A 22,408-nucleotide genomic window follows, 5' to 3' on the forward strand; every position below is an offset into this window, starting at 1 on the left:
CAGAAGAGCAGGATCCAACTCCAGCTCTTGGTGGAATGTCCCAAAGATTCACTGCAGCTTGGGCTAGAGCTGGAGTGCTTCAGTCAGCCAGGGTCCCAGTGAATAATTTCTTCTCATTCTTGGTCTTGTGTGTGTGTGCGTATGCATGTGTGTGTATGCATGTGTGAAGGCACTTTTTAAAAAATTTTAAAGCTGAAAGGGCTTCTGCCTGCATGGCATGAGTTATAATTTGACCTGCTCAAAGTCATAATTTGACCTCCCACTCTGTGGTTCCCCTTACCTAGAAAAAATCATTTATGAACCAACACAGCTACCACATAAAGCTGACATCATTTCTATATTTACCAATTGTATGTGAGTGAATTAGTTTTCTAGAAACTTGTATAGCAGGACAAATTGTACATTACCGTTTTTTATCATAGTCCCAAAGGGAAGCCTACTCCTTCTGGTGACACCTAAAGGAAAAGAGATCTCTTTTAGTGCTGAAAGAAAACATTGGCTGTGTTAATCTTAGAGGCTATTAGGTAATTACATCTATGGTCATTTTCACTTTACTCTGAATTTGCTTCAGTTCAGTTTTATATCAGTTGTATATCAACTCACTGGAGTATTCTGTAACCATTCAAAATTGTGGTTGGTTACACAATGTTTCATGCTAATGATATGTTAACTAAAATTATGATACAAAATTTTGTATGTTGTAAAGTCGAAGGGAATTGAGATTAAAAATTTAGACTCTGGGGCTTCCCTGGTGGTGCAGTGGTTGAGAATCTGCCTGCCAATGCAGGGGACACGGGTTCGAGCCCTGGTCTGGGACGATCCCACATGCCACGGAGCAACTAGGCCCGTGAGCCACAACTACTGAGCCTGCGCGTCTGGAGCCTGTGCTCCGCAACAAGAAAGGCCGCAATAGTGAGAGGCCCGCGCACCGTGATGAAGAGTGGCCCCCACTTGCCGCAACTAGAGAAAGCCCTCGCACAGAAACAAAGACCCAACACAGCCAAAAATAAATAAATAAATTAATTAATTAATTTAAAAAAAAATTTAGACTCTGGAGTTAGTACTGGATATGTTAGCCAACCTCTCCCAAACACGTTTCTTCATCCATAAAATAGGAGTTATAGCACCTGCCTCCTGCCATTGAATGTGAGGATTAAATAAATTAAAGTTCTTAGTATAGTCCCTACCACATAAAAGTTCCCAGTAAATATTTGTTATTATAATGATTGTAATTATATGAAAGTGTGCATATTTTAATGCTAGAAAACATAATAATGATAATTGTACTAAGTCAGTGAATTAATCCACATTAATTTCTAAGTATTCTGTAATGTTATTTTTATTACAATGTAATATAAATAATAAATTATTTAAATTATAATTTAAAGTAATATAATTTATAAATTTATCATTAAAATATATTTGTATTTAGATGTATTTCTAACGTGATAATAAGAAGGTACCCCTATTCCACATTGATAAAACATATAGGTATCTGTTATATGTCTTAGAATTGGAGGCAGTCAGACTAATGCCATTAACAGAAAAGTGTGCTGATTTGTGCATATCTAGAGAGCATTTGGTTCTGAGGTTGACTAAATACAGCAGCTAAGTAATACTGCTTACATGCCCCAGCCACAGTGGCCTTGTGGTTCCTCAGCACCAGCTCGCCGGCACCTTTTCATCTAGGGGCCTTTCCTAGTTGTCTACTCTGCCTGGAATGCCTGAATGCTCATCTCCTTGATCTTTTACTGCTATTATTGTGTAGATAGTCCCTTAAGTGTTACTGCCTCTGTCTGCCTAATTTAAAGTGGCTACTGGACTGCCACTGTATGCCACCCTACTTTCATTCTCTGTGTGGCTCTCTAACATTTTTATAATATACTTGTTAATTGTCTGATTTCCCCCACAAGACTGTATGATCCATAAGACTAGAAACTTTGTCCTTTTCACACCATATCCTCAGTACCTGGAACTGTACTTGGCATGTAGTAGGCATTCAGTAAACATATATATATATATATATATTTTTATGGAAACATTTTGAATGAATAAGTAAATAAATGATTGTTGCATTGTAACTAGACACAATTAATGAGCACCTCACATTTCTAAATGAACATTTTTATATAGCTACACAAAAATACTTGTTTTTTCTTGTATTTCATGGGTATTTCCTAGGTGTCTTTAGCTGGTTGTCATTATCCGTAGTGTTGAGTAATTTAAGGGCCAGATAGTAAATATTTTAGGCTTGGAGTCTCTATGGCAACTGCTAAACTCAGCTGTTGTAGTGAAAGCAGCCATAGACAATATGTAAACAAATGGGTGTGGCTATGTTTCAGTAAAACTATTTATAAAAATAGGCCTCCAGCCTACAGGTTTTAGTTTGGTGACCCTGGCTATAGACTACAAACCCACTGCAAGGGTGTGGGGTGAAACCCAGACCTGCCAGCGTCGCAGGGAGGTCAAAGACGAACACAGTGAGCATCTTATCTGGTAGACCCACATTGAAAAAGGAGGATGAGACTGATGGAAGCATGAAGAAGAAGCCTAGAGCTGGTGGTGTGCCCCTCCGTGGAAGTAGATTTGTGAGGAAATGGATATATAAAGACTTGGGGGCTTTTCACATGGAAATCATGTCATTTGTAGATATCATTGAGCTACAGACAGCCAGCAAGTCAGACCTGAAAACAAGGGCATCAGTTCAAGTAGAGCTATAACCAAAAGCCAGGGCTGGCACTTGAGTTACATAATGTACAATGAACTGATAAGTCATTGGTCATTTCGATCACAGCTGTAGATTTTGGGATATGCTATGTGATTGCTAAATACTAAACCCACGAAAGTTATTTTTACTCCTTATTTGATATCTTAAGTAATTAGATAGTACTTGTTCAATCCAAGGACCTAATAGATCTCTTTTTGTTTTACATTCGCTACAATGCTACTTAGAGGTGGAGGAGTAATGGGAAAAGATATATATGCTTATAAAAATGTAAGGACATCTCTGGAGAGATTCACAAAAAAACCTGAGTGCTGTGGAGGCTGAAAGACAGAAGAGAGCAAGAGATTTACCTTGCATAGAGTATCCTTTTGTACTTTTGAGTTTTGTACTGTGTATACGTATTACTTATTGGGAAAAAATTAGTAAAACTTAAAGTATATGTAAAGTAGGAAGTTCATTAGGTCTGATTTGTGACCCAAGGGTCTAGTAATCTTTTTTTCAATTTCTTTAGAATGTGTAATTTTTTACAATATTATTAGCTGTAGTCACCATGCCGTACATTACATTCTTATAACTTATTCATTTTTTAACTGGAAATTTGTACCTTTTGACCCCCCTTCACCCATTTTGCCCACCCTCCTCCCCCTGCCTCAGGCTACCACCAATCTCTTCTCTATATCCATGAGATCTTTGTTTTTAGATTCCACATATAAGTGGATCATACAGTATTTATCTTTTTCTGTCTGACTTGTTTCACTTAGCATAATGCCCTTGGGGTCCATCCATGTTGTCGCAGATGGCAAGATTTCATTCTTTTTTATGGCTGAATAATGCTCCTCTGTGTGTGTGTGTGTGTTTGTGTGTGTGTTTATCCATTCATCCATCAGTGGACACTTAGGTTATTTCCATGTCTTGGCTATTGTAAATAATGCTACAGAAAACATGGGGCTGCATTTATCTTTTCGAATTAGTGTTTTTGTTTTCTTCGGGTAAATACCCAGAAGTGGAATTGCTGGATCATATGGTAACGCTATTTTTAATCTTTTGAGGAAGCTCCATACTGTTTTCCATAGTGGCTGCGACCAATTTATATTCCCACCAACAGTGCACAAAGGTTCCCTTTTTCCCACGTCCTTACCAACACTTGTTATTTATTGTCTTTTTGATAATAGCCGTAGAATGCATACGTAGAATGCAAACTCTTTTTAAAGAGGTTTTGGATTGATTCTTCTCGTATTTAGGAAGGTTTAAGGTACCCAGCATATTTTTACATTAATTAAGATCTGTTTTCCCATTCTAATTCAAATAGAACTACTTTGGGGACTTCCCTGGTAGTCCAGTGGCCAAGATTCCACGCTTCCAATGCAGGGGGCCCGGGTTCGATCCCTGGTCAGGGAACTAGATCCCACGTGCCGCAACTAAGAGTTTGCATGCCGCAACTAAAGACCCCGCATGCCACAACTAAGACCTGGCACAGCCAAATAAATAAATAAATATTTAAAAAACAAAAACCAAAAAACAAATAGAACACTTTTAGTGGTATACACCAAAGCAAGCCTGATCATCTTAGCGAACAACTTACAAGATGATTTGTTCTGTTAATTCCAATAATTGTTTTAGATGAGGTCATAATTTGTTTGGCACAGTAATAATAATAGCTAACATTTCTTCTTTCTTGGGTTGTTACAACATTTCATATGCACTGTGTATTTTAATTCTCACTTGTACTCAGATATAGGTAATATCATCCCCATTTTACCAGATGAGGAAACTAGAGCTTAGAGGTGTTAAAGAATTCACCCAAGGTCTTGAAACTCTAGAAAGTTGCGGAGGCTGACTTTAAATCAAGATCTGCCTTTTTGCAGAGCCCATGCTTAACCAGCTGAGCACGACTGCTCTGTAGTTGCTTCCCCAAACAATTGCAGGCTATGCGTTAACTGCTTCAATGGAGAGGGGGTGTCATTATAAAGTAGTGAGGCTGAACTGAAAAGTTGCATGTTCATTCAGTTTACTGTGTATCATCTCTTTTAAGATTTATGAGATTATCATTTCTAAACATCCTAAAAGCCCTCAGCATAGGGTGAACATTCATAAAAGGATGATACATGTTTATTGATAGATGGGTTTTTACTTTTCACTTATCTTTTTATTTTTATTTTTTTCACTTATCTTTTTAAAATTCATAATCATATGGTTCCAAAATTAAATTATATGTAAAGATAGACATTGAAAACTTCAGATCCCATCTCATCGGAGCCTACTCCATTCCTCCATCCCACCCCCAACTCCTGTGGTATCATTTTTATTAGTTTCTTCCTTGTCTAACCACTGTTTATGCAGATGTAAGCAAAAAGGAAAAAAAAAAAATTCCTTCCTTTCAAAGGTGCATTTTCTACAAAGAGAACCTATTTTTTCTATTAGAAGCAGAGGCTTCTAATTTTCAGGAAGAAAAAAACCTTATTAACGAAGTTTACTCTTTTTCTAGTAGCTCTCCTCTACAGTTAAGTGCTTTTCCTTTGGGAAGTCTAATAACATACAGCAGCAGGAGTTTCTGTCACAGGTGACTTTTTATTTTTTTTCCTGAATTTTAAATTTTATTTATTTATTTTTTATACAGCAGGTTCTTATTAGTTATCTGTTTTATACATATTAGTGTATATATGTCAATCCCAATCTCCCAATTCATCCCACCACCACCCCCATCCACAGGTGACTTTTAAAAATTCCTAATTTAAATAGGTGAATTGCACTAGATCACAGTATATTTGAATATTATGTTGAGGAGAAAAAAATCCCCCCGAACTGAACAGCCCCTCAATATATTCTGTGTTTTTAATCTGATTTTGAAGGTATGATATATACTGTAGTAGCATTCATTAAAAAACAAAACATGATCTTTCTAATAAATAGTATCCATTTTTGGTTAAGTCCAGTGGCTAACTTTCCTTTCTTCTTATTCATTGTAGTTGAGGCAGTCCCAGTCCTACTGCACAGACACAGAATGTCTTCAGGAATGTAAGTAATGATGGGACAGGAGGAGGCTTGGCATTGGGATCAGAATTAGAGACCAGAATAAGACTGAATTTTTGCCAGAAATTATTCTTACAGTTTACCCTTTAAGGAAATGGTTCTTAGTAATGTATTTCCTACTTAAATATTTAATATTTTAACTTAAAAAATTGCGTTTTTTGGTCTTGCCACAAAAACAAAACCTGTTCATTGAATAAAATTATAAAATCACAGATAAGAAAAAAAAGAAAAGGAAAAACTTCCAGAATAATAAAAGATGACCACTGTTAACAAGTTGGTGTAAACCCTTCCAAGACCCTTTTTTGGGCAAATACAGGTGAAACAGGGCACTTCTGGCTCGTTGAACTGAACACCGAGGCTGCTAGCACAAACCCCTCACTTTGAGGATTTGTGAGTGAAGGAAGGGGAGACCATTTTTTCCCAAGGTTTGGAAGCTTTGGGAGACATTGGAGTCATTCCTTTGGCTCTGACATTAGCATTCTCAAGATGGTAAGGGCAGTAGGGAGGTGTTTTCATGGCTTTATGGGCAGTGGTGATGGTAGCGTGAGAATCAGTGCAGGAAGATGGATCCCGCATGGTGAATGTAGCTGACAGACTTATAATATGAGGCATCTTTTTTTCAGGACAGAAGTAATTTGAGGGATACTTTGAGGGGAAATAATAGCCAATCCAGTCTTATACCATAATAATTTGACTGTAAGAATGGAAGTATGATGTTTACAGGATGGTGAAGCCTGGCACAATTCGATTTCATATATACTTAGAAATATGGGATCAATTTGTATGTGTTGTTTTTCACTACTGTATTGCGAGTATATCAGCATGTATTTACCTTAAAAATATTTACTGACTAAATAATAATTCATTATGGGGATGCACCAGTGTTCAAATAATTCCCTTTTGTTGGAATCTTAGGTTGCTAATATATTTTTGTTGTTATAAATAATGCTTGAACAAACATCCTTTTGCACATTTTAAGGCTTCTGACATATTGCCAGATTGCATTTACTAATAGGCGAGTTGCTTATACTTCACATCTCTGAAGCTGAGCCCCACTTTATTATGTATGTGAAACTAAAACAAAACACAGTAAGGTATCATTATAAAGGAACTTGTTAGTACATTATTAATTACTGGTATTACTGTGTGAACTGGGTATCCCATCAAATTCTGTAAATGTAACAACTTAGAGAAACAGGAGCTAGTGCAGTGCCTGGCCCAAAGTAGAAACTTTGTCAGAATGTAGTCCTTTGGTGCATCAGGGTAATAATTATATGCCTCTGGGCAAGAAAGTAATGGGCAGACTTGCGTTAGGTTTTGGGGATGATGGGTGGTGGTTCCCCAACTCCAGATTTCTTTATGTTGTCTCTTCAGTAGCGTTCATTAATCTGCAGTGTGCCCTCTGATAAGCATCATAAATTTTTGCCTCAGCAGTAAAGCTAAAACGTGTTCTTCTAGTTGAAAATAATCTTATTGAACTCCTTATGGGAAAACAAGTGTTTATTATATTTGTGGTATTTGTGACCCTTGAGCCAGTCCCACCTGCAAACCAAGTATACTCTTATTTCTGTGGGTGAAATTTCACTTCTTTAATCCAAGTATAAAGGCACAACTCTAGAGCTTGAGTATTAATTCAGTTATCTTTGCCAGTTCTTCCACCCCGCCCCAGTTCTTTTAGCATTTGGTGGAAATCCTTTCTAACAGCCATGTCTTTAAATGGTTTAAGCAGTTGCTTCCTCTGAGCGATATATTTACTTTTCTGTGTATTCTAAATTTTCACGAATGAGCTTATGCTGTTTTCATAAAATATATATTAATCGGATATATAAGGGGTCCCTGCAATATATTAAGGGGTCCCCACAACCCCTTCTTCTGTTTCAATAATTTGTGAGAATGGCATACAGAAGGCAGGAAAACAGTTTAATTACTATTACCAGTTTATTACAAAGGATGCAACTCGGGAACAGCCAAATGGAAGAGATGCCTAGGGCAAGGTATGAGGAGAAGGGGTACAGAGCTTCCCTGTCTTCTCTGGGTGCACCACCCTCCCAGCTCCTCCATGTGTTCACCAGCCGGGAAGCTCTGTGAACCCTGTTGTTTAGGGTTTTTATGGAGGTTCCATTCCATAGGCATGAATGAGTAAATCATTGGCCATTGATGAATAACTTGGAAGCTGGAAGTTCCAACCCTCTAATCACTTGGTCAGACTCCCAGTGAGTCCCCATCCTGAAGCTTTCTGGGGGCCCACTAAGAGTCACCTCATTAACGTCAACTCAGGTATGGTTGAAAGGGGTTTATTATGAATAAGAAAAGACGTTCCTCTCACCCTTATCACTCAGGAAATTCCAAGGATTTTAGCAGCTTTCTGACAGGAACCAGAATGAAGACCAAACGTGTATTTTTTATTATATCATGATAGCACAGTATCCATTGTGCCTGCCATGATGTGCTGCATGTATTTGAGATGATTTAATAGAATATGAAGTTCATTACTTCATGTGGTAGCAGAATCTAGTTGCCATCTGTGAGCATATCTAGTTGCTGCATGATTCTTTATGTTGAGCTACGTTCCACTTCATCGTGATATTTACCCACAGTTTTGTTCTCTAGAGCTGCATAGAATGAGTCTGCCCACTCTTCTGAAAGACTGTCTTTCAGATAAAGAGTTGTATGGAAACCAGCTCTATTGCTAATTTAATTTTGGAGTCAATCAAAAGATGGGTAGATGTTCTGAGGATATTGTAATTACTGTATACAACTTCAAAATCACAGGGTTAAAGCCTGCTGGTGCACTGTCCACTTTCACTGCTGTTCTGTTTCTGCTTTTCCCACTGGAGACCTATATACGTTTATAGAAATAATCCCTCAAGATCTGCCAGCTCTTAGAGCCTCCCTCTCTTTCATCTTCCTGGTGTCCAGTTAAGTTAATAGCTTCATTGTGAATATTCCATTTGACATCTTATTTGTAATACTTTTTCTTGTAACCAAAGACTTAACCCTTGAGCAAAATGGAACCCTGTATTTTGGTGTACAAAGTCCTTTTACATTTTTATGATTTGACATTTTTCTAGACCATAGAGTAAAAAGTATTTACCCTCTTAAGGCAATTAATTCCTAGGCAGTGAGGGGAACAGACCTTATATCCCGCATGTGATTGTGCTTCTTAATATCTAGATTACTTGGCACTATATTAATATTTAGAATATTTAGTGCCAAACAGTTGTCACAATAAAAACCATAGTGGCCAGCTCACTCAAAGGCCCTTTCAGCTCTCTGTGTTGACTTTAAAAGAGCTGCTCCTGATATTTGTTTGTATTAGCTGCATGCTGTGTCGGGGAGTTTGAGTAGCATGCCTGTTCTGAGACTTCACGAAGAAGCAGATCTTGTCATAAGGGACTGCATATAATCACAGAAAGCCTATAGTGACCCCATTCATCTCTATTCCTGGATATTTCAAAAAGTCTAAGTCAGTTCAGATACCCAGTGTCTCCAATCCCAAGACATTTTAGGTTTACTGTTTTTGCTTCATTCAATTTAATGTTTTTATATATGGTTCAAAAATCAAGAAGTTAATTAGTGTATAGTGAAAAGGTGTCTTCCTACTCATATTCTCCCATCTAACCACGTCCTATCTCTAGGTATTATTGGCCTTCTATGTAGCTTTCCAGAATTTCTTTATGCATGTACAGGCAAAATATATATTATTTGCTCTCCTTTCTTAGTACACACTGTTTTTCACCTGCTTTTTTTCCTCTGTCAAAAAATAGCATATCTCATGGAGACTTCCCTCAACATTGTTTTATAGCTTCATAGTATTCCATTTTACAAATATACCATAATTTTTTTTTTTTTGAGAATTACGTTTTATTTGATAGACTTGCTGAGGACTTAAGCCTGGAAGACAGCCTCTCAGATGACTCTGAGGGACTGCTCTGAAGAGGTAAGGGAGGAACCAGGATATATAGGAGTTTTTGTAAGAAACCAGGTAGTAGGAACATCAAAAGATTATTGTTAATTAAAGAAAAACAGGGACTTCCCTGGTGGTCCAGTGGTGAAGACTCCAGGCTTCCACTGCAGGGGGTGTGGGTTCGATCCATGGTTGGGGAACCAAGATCCCGCATGCCGTGTGGCGCAGCAAAAAAAAAAAAAAAAAGAAAGAAAGAAAAAAAAAAGAAAAACAGACATCTCAAGTTAATGAAGTCAGCACTTTTCTTTGTACGGGAAGATGCAAGAGTCTGAGTTCATTTAAATCATTCCTTGAATACATACGTACCTTATGAATGAAAAAAAATGTTGCCTGCCAATTCAGTAAACAAAGGATGTTGCAGCCATCAAGCCATCACATTACAGCTGCCTGAGGGTGAGCACTGAGGGAACTCAGCATAGAAATAGGATGCCTGCCATCAGACACTGCAGCCACCACCAGCCCCCCCATGGTGCACCCTGAGGAGACTCAGGATGAGAAAACACAGGAGAGAGATATACCATAATTTCTTAAGCAGACACTCTTGGCAGACGTTTAGATCTGTTTCCAGTTTTTTGTTAATAACCTTGCACAGTATGTCCGTGTGAAAGTACATTCTAGAGCCAATCTTAAGTTTGTGCTACTGCTGTAAACAGAAAAACATTGACTGTGATCAAGAGGTTCGACTATAATTGGTTCAGCTATTGTCCTTTATTCTGAGATGGGCCTTAAGTTATTAGAGAATAAGAGAAATGCTCTCATCAAACCTGGGAGGTCAGGTCAAACCTGGGAGGTCAGGTCAAACCTGCATCCATTTGGCCTTTTCTTTTTTTTTTTTTTTTTAATTTATTTATCTATTTATTTTTAAGCTTTGGGTTTATTTATTTATTTATTTATGGCTGTGTTGGGTCTTCGTTTCTGTGCGAGGGCTTTCTCTAGTTGCGGCAAGTGGGGGCCACTCTTCATTGCGGTGCGCAGGCCTCTCGTTATCGCGGCCTCTCCTGTTGCGGAGCACAGGCTCCAGACGCGCAGGCTCAGTAATTGTGGCTCACGGGCCTAGTTGCTCCGCGGCATGTGGGATCTTCCCAGACCAGGGTTCGAACCCGTGTCCCCTGCATTGGCAGGCAGATTCTCAACCACTGCGCCACCAGGGAAGCCCCCATTTGGCCTTTTAAGTGGAGAGTTCTTCTGCATGCTACCGCCCTGCAGAAATTTTAGAGGCACCCTTACTTTTTCTTCCTCCTCCTACCGTAACCAGTCCAGGCAGTCGCCAAGTGTTGTGCTTCTTTCATCCTGTTACCATTTGTGTCTGACCCTTTTTCATTCTCACTTCACCATCTTATCCAGCCTAGCTATTCACACAAGGAATTTTCTGCACTCCATCTTTTCTGTGCTCTAGTTGATCCTAATACTGATTTTAACTAGAGCACAGATCGATAATGGCTGATGTTTATTGAATACCTACTGTGTACCAGGCACTGTGCTGCTTTCCATGTACTGACCATTTCTCTTCTATCTTTCTAACTACCCTATGAGGTGATTGTAATATTTCCATTTCACAGATAAGGAAATCGAGGCACAGAGATTATGTATCTAAGAGGTGGTGGAGTCAAACAGCTATGAGATGGTCTCAGTTCTTAAAAAGTTAATGACCTAATTAGGAGAAGTAGGAAACCATTCCTTCAAACTGGAAGTGCTACACTAGTCTAGAGAAGAAAGGAAAGAGTGGGCAGAGAAAATGGAGATTTTTTTACAGACGAGAGAGGGTTGTAGTTAAAGATTAGTTGAGATTAGTTGTAATATCATGCCAGATGAGGAAAAATAATCAGTCCCCAGAAGGACTGAGTTTGCAAAGTTGGCAAGTGCTGTTAGCCAAACTAGCATTGAACTATTGCATCAGATTCGTTTGGAAAACTTTAAAAATATTGTTGATTCCTGACCCCACCCCTGAGCTGCTCCTGAATTAGATGATGTGAGGCAGGGCCTTGGAAACTGTGGCATTGGTATCATCACAGGCTATTCTGATGGGCAGGCAGGCCAGGGAACCACTGGCTAAAGAAGGAAGAAGGAATGGGGTTGACTAGAGCAGGGGATGCTTTTTCTGAGAAATGGTAAGAGGTAATATTGATGAGTAGGGCCACATCTGATGAGGAAAGGCCAGGCTGAAGAGTTCAGAGTTGAAGCAGTAGCAGTGGGAAGTGAGTCACTGGATTAGCCGGCAGAGATGTGTTAAGAGCAGTGTTTTTTAAGCAGACTTTTTTCGCAGCAGTATGCAGGAAGGAAAGGCTGCAATAGGAACCAAGCTAGGAGACAGTTATGGGGAACTAGGAGTCGTATTATCACTATGAGAGTCTTAAAATGGAGTGGGCATTTTGTCAGGGTTGCTTTGTCTAGAAATAGGCATTAGTAAATTTGTGATCTGAGGTTTAACTCTCTGAAGTTTCACAATCTTTTACCTCTGAAGAGTATCAAAAAGTAAGGGACCCATTTTCCAAATTGAATAACATAAGAATTGGCGTTGGGCTTACACTTCTGGTCTGTACAATTAATCTAGCATTTTACTTCTGAGAGGACACTATAAGAAGTGATCATGTATAGAAGGCACAGTTATCTTTCTCTGACTACCTTTAAATAATCTAGTTTTACCTAACAGCTAGTTACAAGTTTATTTATCAAAATCCTTTTAAAATCTGTATTTTCCAATTTTTATTTTTTTAATTTAATTTTATTTTTTGGCTGCGTTAGGTTTTCGTTGCTGCTCGTGGGCTTTCTCTAGTTGTGGTGCGTGGGCTTCTCATTGCAGTGGCTTCTCTTGTTGCGGAGCACGGGCTCTAGGTGCATGGGCTCAGTAGTTGTGGCACGTGAGCCCTAGAGCATGTGGGCTTCAGTAGTTGTGGCACTTGGGCTCTAGAGCGCAAGCTCAGCAGTTGTGGTGCATGGGCTTAGTTGCTCCGTGGCATGTGGGATCTTCCCGGACCAGGGCTCGAACCCTTGTCCCCTGCATTGGCAGGTGGATTCTTAACCACTGTGCCACCAGGGAAGTCCCTGTATTTTCCATTTTTACTACCCATAGGAGTAGTAATTTTCAGGAATCTGTCTTCTAATGTGATACTGTCAGAGATTATGACATAGCAAAGAGGTTAAGAGCACAGTCTATGGAATGAGACCACTGTATTTAAATCCCAGCTTTGCGACATGCCAACTGTATGACATTGGGATTTAACTCCCACTATTCCTCACTTTCCTCATTTATAAAATGAAGATATGATAGTACCAACCATAAAATAAGATTGTTGAGGAACTCCCTGGAGGTCCAGTGGTTAGGACTCGGCGCTTTCACTGCGTGTCTGGGGTTCAATCCCTGGTTAGGGAACTAAAATCCCGCAAGCCTCCAAGCGTGGCAAAAAAATAAAAATTGTTAAAAGGGATTAAGAGAGAATGCCTGGTTCAAAGTAACCACTCAACTTTTAGCTATTATTTAGTAATAAAAATAATAGTATTTGATTTTTTTTTTTTTTTTTTTAAGATTTCTTTATTGACTGATTGATTGCTATGTTGGGTCTTCGTTTTTGTGCTATGGCTTTCTCCAGTTGTGGCAAGTGGGGGCCACTCCTCACTGCGGTGCGCGGGCCTCTCACTACCGTGGCCTCTCCCGTTGCGGAGCACAGGCTCCAGACGCGCAGGCTCAGTAGTTGTGGCTCACGGGCCCAGCTGCTCCGCGGCACGCGGGATCCCCCCAGACCAGGGCCCGAACCCGCGTCCCCTGCATCAGCAGGCAGACTCTCAACCACTGCGCCACCAGGGAAGCCCTTGATTTTTTATGATACCAAGAATGGTATCATTCTTGGAGCAGCTTAAAGGACAGAATTAGAGGAGGCAAGAGTAGGTATGGGGAGGTCAGTTAAGAGACCAGACAAGAAGTGATGGTAGGGCTTCCCTGGTGGCGCAGTGGTTGAGAATCTGCCTGCTAATGCAGGGGACACGGGTTCGAGCCCTGGTCTGGGAAGATCCCACATGCCACGGAGCAGCTGGGCCCGTGAGCCACAATTGCTGAGCCTGCGCGTCTGGAGCCTGTGCCCCGCGACGGGAGGGGCCGCGATAGAGAAAGGCCCGCGCACCGCGATGAAGAGCGGTCCCCGCACCGCGATGAAGAGTGGCCCCCGCTTGCCGCAACTGGAGAAAGCCCTCGCACGAACCGAAGACCCAACACAGCCAAAAATAAATAAATAAATAAATAAAATCAAGTAAAACTTAAAAAAAAAAAAAAAAAAAAAGCAGATTCTTTAAAAAAAAAAAAAAAAAAAAAAAAGAAGTGATGGTAGCTTGAGGAAGTGTGGGCACGGAGCTAAAAGTGGACAGACTTGAGTGATATTTAGGAAGTAAATATTTACTTCCTAAATATCACTCGACAGAAGCTTCATGATGGGTTAAATAGAGGGTCATTGAGGGAATGAAAGGTGTTTTCATAGGTTTCTGGCCTAGGCAGTTGGATGGATAGAAATCCAATTTGGTAGGGCATGGAGGATGAGGCAGGGGAGATGCTTGTGATTTTAGTTTGGGATATTGAGTATGTTAAGTGCGAGGTGGGATTCAGGTACATTTTTAAGAAGCATTGGCTCTACAGTACACCACAGTTTAGGAACTGTTGATATGAAGATTTAAAAAAAAAATAGAGAACTACTGATGTAGATAGATAATTGGATACTGGGTTTGAAGTTCAGGGAAGTTGGGGCTGAATATAAATTTAAGTGTGGTCTGCATACAGAAGGTAAGTGAAGCCACAGGTGAGGATGATAGTATGCAGAGAAAGAAGAGAAGGGAACCTAAAACTGACCATGAGGAATTCCAAAATGTAAAAGCCAGGAAGAGGAAAATGAGCATGTAAAGGAGTGGCTAAGTGTTAGAAAGAAAATCTGGCAGTGGTAATGGCACAGAATACAAAGGAAGAAAGTGTTTTAAGGAGAACATGGTCATGGAAAATGAGGACTGAAATTACCCATTAGGCTTAGCAGCCTGCAGGTGTCATAGGTGACCTTTCAAAGAGTTGTTTGCATGTTGATGGAGGTAGATGCCAACCTAAGGGTGAGTGGGAGGTAGTGAAGTGTAGATGTAAATATAGACCACTCTCGAGAGGTTAGCTTTGATAGCTGGACAGAGGAGGTTGAGGGAGATATATATATATATTTTTTAAATATGGGAGAAACTTTATCATGTTTAAGTGATTATGGGATGGCTGCAATGGAGAAGAGGGTGTTGAATTCACAAGAGAGAGGATAATGGGTAAATTTCTGCAAGAGTGATGGGATCCAAAACTTAAGTGGAGAAATTGGTTTTTAGTTATGAAGGGAGGCACATATAATAGGAGGGAACAAGGAAAGGAATGAATATGGATATAGAGGGGGGACATGCTGATTCATTGTGTGATAAGCATTGCAAATTGATGACCCCTGAGTACTGTGTTACTTGTTTCTGGAGAAGTGATTGGGTTGGAACAGAGACTAGGTTCCTCTCCAGTCTGCTCTTGGGATAGCTCAGCTCTTTGCTTGACTTTGTCCCCTTTGGCCTCAGCAGTGCCACCTCGGCCCTGGGCCCATGCACCTCAGTGTAATGCATAATGCATCTGCTTAGTTTCAGAATCTTATCTGGATTTCTTTTACTTTTTCCTGAGGCAGTGAGACCAAAACCAAACATTTATACATAGTCTTGACAGGCTATTTAAATCTAATCTTCTAGAATTTTCATTTTTGATACTTTGAGTTCTCTAATATACATTTCACTTATTAGAAATTTGTTAAGTTCATACCATGAACTAGGCACTGTGCTAGGTACTTGTTATTCAGAAATAAATATTTAAGATATGGCTGCTTTAAGGAGCTGGAAAGACTGATACCTACACAGAAACCTGACTTTTTTCTCTTGATAAAGGCATAAACTATAATATCTAGATCTGAATCCAAATTCTTTTTGCAAAAAAGAATGCCAAATTAATATCTATTTGTTTGAGAATGTCATAAAGGGATATTAATTCATATATTATACAACGTGGATGTCCCCTTTTCCTTAAGCTCTGTTATTTTTTCATGCTACTTCTGTAATTAAAATGCATAATCCCCTCACCCCTAGAGTGTCTTAACTGTGTATCATGTGGTCTTAACCTGAGTTCTGTAGATCTCAGTGTATCTATGGATTGGTGGCTTTGTGGGTCCATGAATCTTCTGCAATTATATGCAAAATTGTTGAATGTGTATACATGGATTCTTATAGTGGAAAGAGAGTCCTTTTCTATCAAATTCTCAAAGGATTCTATTGCCCCAAAATACTAAGAACTACTATACTATTAAAAATCTTTATTTAATAGGCTCTGGCTTATGAGTATTTTACACCATTTACCATTTAGATTTTCTCACAGGAGGAAAGGGAAATTGAAGCTGTAATATTTAATAATTCTTAAAATTACTAATGCCTTTTTTTAATAATATAATTTTTGAAGTCGCTATTTAAACATTAGGATTTGTTTTTACATTTATCTAACAATATTATAATTTTTCTACAGTTTTTGTTGCAAATACATTTTCTGTTTGTCTTTAGTACCAGGACCCCCTAGTGATAATGGCATCAGTATTACCATGATCTTGATGGCCTGGATGGTTATTGCAGTGATCTTGTTTCTACTGAGACCTCCTAATCTAAGAGGATCCAACCTAACTGGAAAACCAACCAGTCCTCATAATGTAAGTGTTGTGGATTAGAAATGTTTTGGGGTGGGGTATGGGTGTGGCCTGGGAAAGGGGAGGAGTTTGTTTTGACGGAAATATCTGAATTAGCAAAAGGAAGATTTAGCTCACGGAGTAAGTTCTTCCTATGTAGTCCTAGTAAATCTTGAAACCCCAAATGGCTTAGTCTTCGTGGAGTTACATTTAGAGAGAAGTACAGACCAGTAGCCCCCAAATCATTTTAAGATGAATTCCAATCTTTCCTCACGTGAGAAACATAAAAAATGATCCAGTTCGTAATAATCCACAGCAGTGTTTCTCAAATCTCAGTCTTCCACTACCCAGTTCTATCCACCTCACAGTTGATCCCTTGCCTCGTATGCTTCCAGCTCCCCAGATTCTCTTACTAGCTACAGTTCAAATGTTTCTACACACACATTCTTCATTTTCTCCCCTTCTGTCCTCACTATTAAATACAACAGAGACACTGAGCCTCTCTGGCTAAACCTGTTTTCCCATCCTATTTCTCTCAACTTCATTCTTCCAGTTCTGCATCACAATAGGTCAACTGAGCTGGGAAAAGGAGAGGTAGGAATCATTCATGTTGATAAATCTCGATAGTCATGATTACAGCCATTTTTAGAACCTAACTGAAAGTGTGATAAAGTGACCCAACAAGGAGTTTTTGATAGAGCCTCCATTAAAGGATTCCCTTAATCATTTTCAGAACCAGTGTTTATATTTTTTTTTCCCATTTGATTTGGATATTACCTCTAAAAATATTTCCGTGATGGATTTACTTGTTGAACACCAAATTATCCCACTAATTCCCTTCTCCAACCTAAAATAATTGCTTCTTTCCCCCAATCCTTTGTTGTTACTATTAAAAAGAAGTTTGGTTAGACCAGTTGCTTATACAGGAGAAAGCAAATGTGCAGTGTTAACTGGTCAGTGCTTTGGGTTTTTTTAGGATTAAAACATTTATATATGTAGCATGGTGACTTTAGTTAAGAAAGAAGGCATCATTAACACTATATAAAATGCCTTAAATTTATTTTAGGGTTTTCTTGAGAGGAGGGTATCCATAAAACAGCTTGTATATTGTCTTGATAAAGTGCTTTCTCCTAAGCCGTTTTTCTTACTTTCTGTGCGCAGTTTTAATACTTTCATATCAAAGAGCAACATCCTCAATGTTTGGAACTAAAGAAACCCAACTCAATTAGAAGCCATTCAAAAGTGACAGTCCCCTGAACCTTAGTTCATTGTAGACCAGCAGTTCTAAAAATAATAGTCCCACAGCTCTAGGACTAAGCAAGAGAACATATTGACTAATTCCAAGTAGAAAAATTCATTATCCTCAACTAGGGCCTCATATAGCATGTCAGAGTAAATAAATAGGATCTTCCTGAAGATTCCTAAAAGGTCTGCTCTTTCCTTTACAGTTCAGAAGCTTTCTATTACAAGTAACAAAAATCTGTTCAGCCTGGTTTAAGTAATTGGCTTCATTGGTTTACACATTAAAAAATCCAGAGGTAGGATTACTGTTTAGAAAGTTTAACAGCGTCATCAAAGACCTGGGTTCTTCCCTCAGACCATTAGCTTTATTCCAAGGTGGGCTCCCTTTCTGGTCCCTGTAGGGCTGCTGCCAGTTGCAACTGGTGCCACATACTTCCTCACTGACTGACATTCTGTAGTGAGAAATACAAGTCTTAGCTTCACTTTGGTTGTACTGTACTCAGTCACCTTAGCAAGAGGGATGAGACTACCTTGACTGGTTTACATATCACCTCTGGAGCTGTCAGGGAGAGCACTTTTACCTAAGTCAATATCACTGTTACAAAATTTTCCTTTCTTCCATGCTACAAGGAAGAAAGAGACAAACATCGGTGAATCACAGTGTTAATCTAGTGCTCCCTTGTGCAAAAACGTACAAGAGGTCCAAATAAGTATATGATTTGGGATGGGAAGGTGAGGGGCGTTGCTGCTCAATTCTTACTGTATATGTTAGACTGGTTGCACTGGGAGATTTAAGAAGTCAATTTCATAATTTCTCTCTTTTTAATGCCAGGGACAGGATCCCCCAGCCCCTCCCGTGGACTAACTTTGTGGATGTGGGAAGTAAAAATAGTTAACACCTTGCACGACCAAATGAACGAAGATGACCAGAGTACTCTTAACCCCATTAGAACTGTTTTTTCTTTTGCATCTGCCATATGGGATGGTATTGTTTTCATGAGCTTCTAGAAATTTCACTTGCAAGCTTATTTTTGCTTCCTGTGTTATCACCTTTCCTGTATTTGAGTAAATGATACATTAAAAAGTTACATGGGGCTTTTTTGGTTATCCTAAACTTAAACATTCCATTCATTCTGTTTGTAACTGTGATCATAATTTTTGTGATAATTTCTGGCCTGATTGAAGGAAATTTGAGATCTCTACATTTAAATATTTTAAATAGTTTTGATGGGTTTAAAGATTTTTTTTAATAAGGTATTTATAAAGTTATTTGGGGTTATCTGAGATTGTATGAAAGAAAATTAGAACCACATTGTATTTACACTTAACCTTGGTAGTTTATTTGTGGATGGCAGTTTTCTCTAGTTCTTGGGACTGTGACAGCCTTTGGAATATTTTACAAGTTACAGCTGAAATCTATATCATCCACTACAACTGGCTTACGTGGCAAAGAAAAGGAGGAAAGAAGAAATGAAGTAATTGTTTACTAAGTTTTTATTCCCATAAAAATGTCTAATATAAGAAAACTTAAACATGATTTAAATATGGTGGATGATTTACAGTCCATTATATGAAATTTGTAAGCCACTGTATACTAGCCTTACACAGTTCATGAAAGGAGGAAAAAATTTAATTCTTTCTGCATTTGCCAGGTGTAATCTATACAGTAATAATTTAAGCTATAATTTATTTTTGAAGTGGGTGCCTCTCAGGAAGCTGCTTTTCTGTTGTAAAACTTCCCTGTTAAATGAAACTATCTTAAAGCTGTATTGGGGGCCTGTTTGGTTACTGATATTTGAATGCTGTTTACTTATTTACTCTATTGTTTTCTTTGAAGAAAAAAATTTTGAATCTTGTTATCTTTCTGACTTTAAACAATATTTAATGAATTCTTGGTTTACTCCAAGGGAAAAGGAGGAAAATGAGAAACAATCAAGGATCTTTTTTTTTCTCAACCTCTGTCGCATTCTTGTTTGGTAATAGGATGGATTGGGGTGGGGAGGAGCATTAATATAAGTAAAAATTTGAAATGTGTAAAAATGTAAAAGGTTGCATTGTTTTTTTTTCAGTTTGATAGAAAATGAATACAAAGGGCATAAAAAAATTCTGCATGACCTGTGTGGTTATGGAATTTTTTCCTAGCAAGTGATTGCAGATGATTTATGGGGGCTAGAAGATATTTTGCTATCAATGTAAGGATTTTCCCCCACTAGGTCAGTTTAGCTTTTCACTGTATAGATCTGAGAAATTACTTGTATGAATTGAATAAACTTCTCTATATCATTGTACTGTTTAATAGAGTCTCTGATACAATTATGTGATGCTCATAGGGTATTTTTTCCCCTTTATTATGATTATATTCTAGGCTATAAACACTGTAAGGGCTTCATTTCATTATATAATCCATTACTGACTGCTTGCATTCCTCCTGTGCATCTTGGCTTTGTCCTCAACTTCTTGAAATGATATAACCTACTCTTAATTACTTGTGTTAATTGAGGGGTATTGTAACACAGGTAAGTCAAATCCTGGATAAATGAACACCATAGACTTAAGGTTTTTTCTCTCAATATGGCCTATTGGAAGCCTTCCCAGCTCTACAGCTCTTAAAGCATTTAAAGCAGAGAGGCAGGAATGGCTTAAGATGGAGCTAAATCCCTATAAACATTCCTTTTTCTGTCCTTGCCCCTGAACTTTGAAGGCTAGCACATATCTCCTAACAATCTGCTCTCTAAGCTGCTAGAAGGCTAGTCTCTGGATGAGATACTGATGTGTTCACTGAATCTGTGGCTCACAAATAATTAAGAATTGACTTTGGTTGAAGAAGTGGCTATGACATGGAAACAGAATGTCTAGTGTTAGCTAGAGACCTGGAAATCTGGGTTCTTGTTCCTAGTTCTTCATTTCTGTCACATATACTTAATTGACATTACATTAGAATATTAACCTTTTCCTATATGGACCATCTATTTAATTAGTAACGAAAGTTTTTAGTGAAGTATTTAGTCTTGGTTTTTTTGCTTGTAAAATTTCTCTGCACTCCTGACAAAGACAGTGTGCAATAGCACATAAAGTATTTCTATTAACCTAACTAGTAATTCATATTATTCTCTTTAATTCCTAAAGCTTCTACATGTGGCCTTTTTATTGAGCACTCTTATTCATTACTTGGCTTGTAAACATTCACCTGCACTGTGGCTACAGTCATTTTTAAATAATCTGGAAAAAAGAAAGATAAAGCTTCACATTTTAATCACTTTTGGCTCTTAAACATTCCACAAATGCCATTAAGAGTTTATTTTGTTTTAGGTTATTTAATGTTCTTTTATGCAAAATAATGTTTTTTTGCTTTCCACGTGGAAAAAGTTAACATTGGAACTGTGTATAGTAAAAGATTTTCTCATGTATTTATCCAAACACTATCCCATGGTCAGCAAGTCATACTTTAAACTACTTGGAGAAAGTTTCAGAAGTAACTATTAAATACAGCTCTTCCATGGTTACTTTTAGTGTCTTTGTGGTATGCGATATTACAGTGTTTATAGAATTATCTATATCTTACATCTTCAAAGGAACCTCAGAAGTCTCTCACCCTGAATCAGAGTCTGTCACTCTAAATGAATACGTGCTAAAATTTGACCAGCTCAGCTTAAGACACAGAACAGCAACTTGAAGGAGAAATGGAGAGAGTTTAAGTTAATGGGTTAAATTTTTGTTGTTGCAATAGTAGGTTTAGTCTTAACATTATAATATTTCTAAATGAAAAGTCATATGTATTTGTTACCATGTCTGATGATTACTTTGTTAAAAGCAAAGGTGGTCATGTGATGTACCAAATGTTAATTGCTGTTTTTAAATGTTTAAATCATGCCAAACAAATCATGTCTGTGCCATCCAGGGTTTATTGTAATCTTTTACTGAGTACTTGGATTGGGATAAAGGGCTTGTACTATGCACTTTTTATTAATGAATAAATAGAAAACATTAGTAACACCCACTGTTTTCTGTTTGGCTTTTGTGGGAAGAGAAGTGAGCATCTCTTGCTTAGTAACATGTTAACATCCATTATTAAACAGTTCCTTTGTAAGATTTTTTACCCCTAACTAAAAATTCCTAAGATGAACTTTGAGTTACAAGAAGAATATTTATGTAATAACAGTATGGGGCCAGTATTCAGAAGTAAGGATTCTAAGAATCTCTAGGAAATTAGGTTGCAATTACATTTCTTTTGTTATTTTTTATTTCTTCCTAGAATACAGGTTCAATAGACATTTGCTTTGAGGGTATAATATCCAATCGTGTTAATTATTTGAGCGGACATATGTTACTCAAAAGGAGCTAGACATGTAACTGTACTGAAAACACACAAAACTGAAAGTTTGCATTTGCTCTATGACCTGGAATGCATCTAGATACTAAAGATCAGGGACTTACCTGGTGGTCCAGTGGGTGAGACTCTGCACTCCCAGTGCAGGGGGCCTGGGTTCTATCCCTGGTCGGGGAACTAGATCCCACACTCATGCCGCAACCAAAGAACCCACATGCCACAACTAAACATGCCGCAACGAAGATCCCACATGCCGCAACTAAGACCCAGCGCAGCCAAAATAAATAAAGAAATAAATATTTTTTAAAAAAAGATCATTAATACCCATACACATAAAAATAGTATAGTTTTTCAGGTATGATACTTAAGTGTTAAAATAGCAAAATTTGTGAAATATATAACTTCCTGGAGAT

At 38.3% G+C, this 22,408-nt stretch overlaps 1 protein-coding gene across 1 annotated transcript in view; it reads left to right on the plus strand.

The window, feature by feature from the left end:
* SMIM14 (small integral membrane protein 14) overlaps positions 1-21,661 on the plus strand; it is a 64,415-nt gene extending 42,754 nt beyond the window's left edge. Inside the window, exons 3-5 of the mRNA XM_007178805.2 lie at positions 5,692-5,740; positions 16,308-16,450; positions 18,501-21,661. Coding sequence (XP_007178867.1) covers positions 5,692-5,740; positions 16,308-16,450; positions 18,501-18,533 — 225 coding nt within the window. The 3' untranslated portion in view covers positions 18,534-21,661. The remainder of the gene's footprint in view (positions 1-5,691; positions 5,741-16,307; positions 16,451-18,500) is intronic.
* Positions 21,662-22,408: the final 747 nt, after the last annotated feature.

Source organism: Balaenoptera acutorostrata, chromosome 5 (assembly GCF_949987535.1).
Source record: "Balaenoptera acutorostrata chromosome 5, mBalAcu1.1, whole genome shotgun sequence".
Classification (NCBI taxonomy): Eukaryota; Metazoa; Chordata; class Mammalia; order Artiodactyla; family Balaenopteridae; genus Balaenoptera; species Balaenoptera acutorostrata.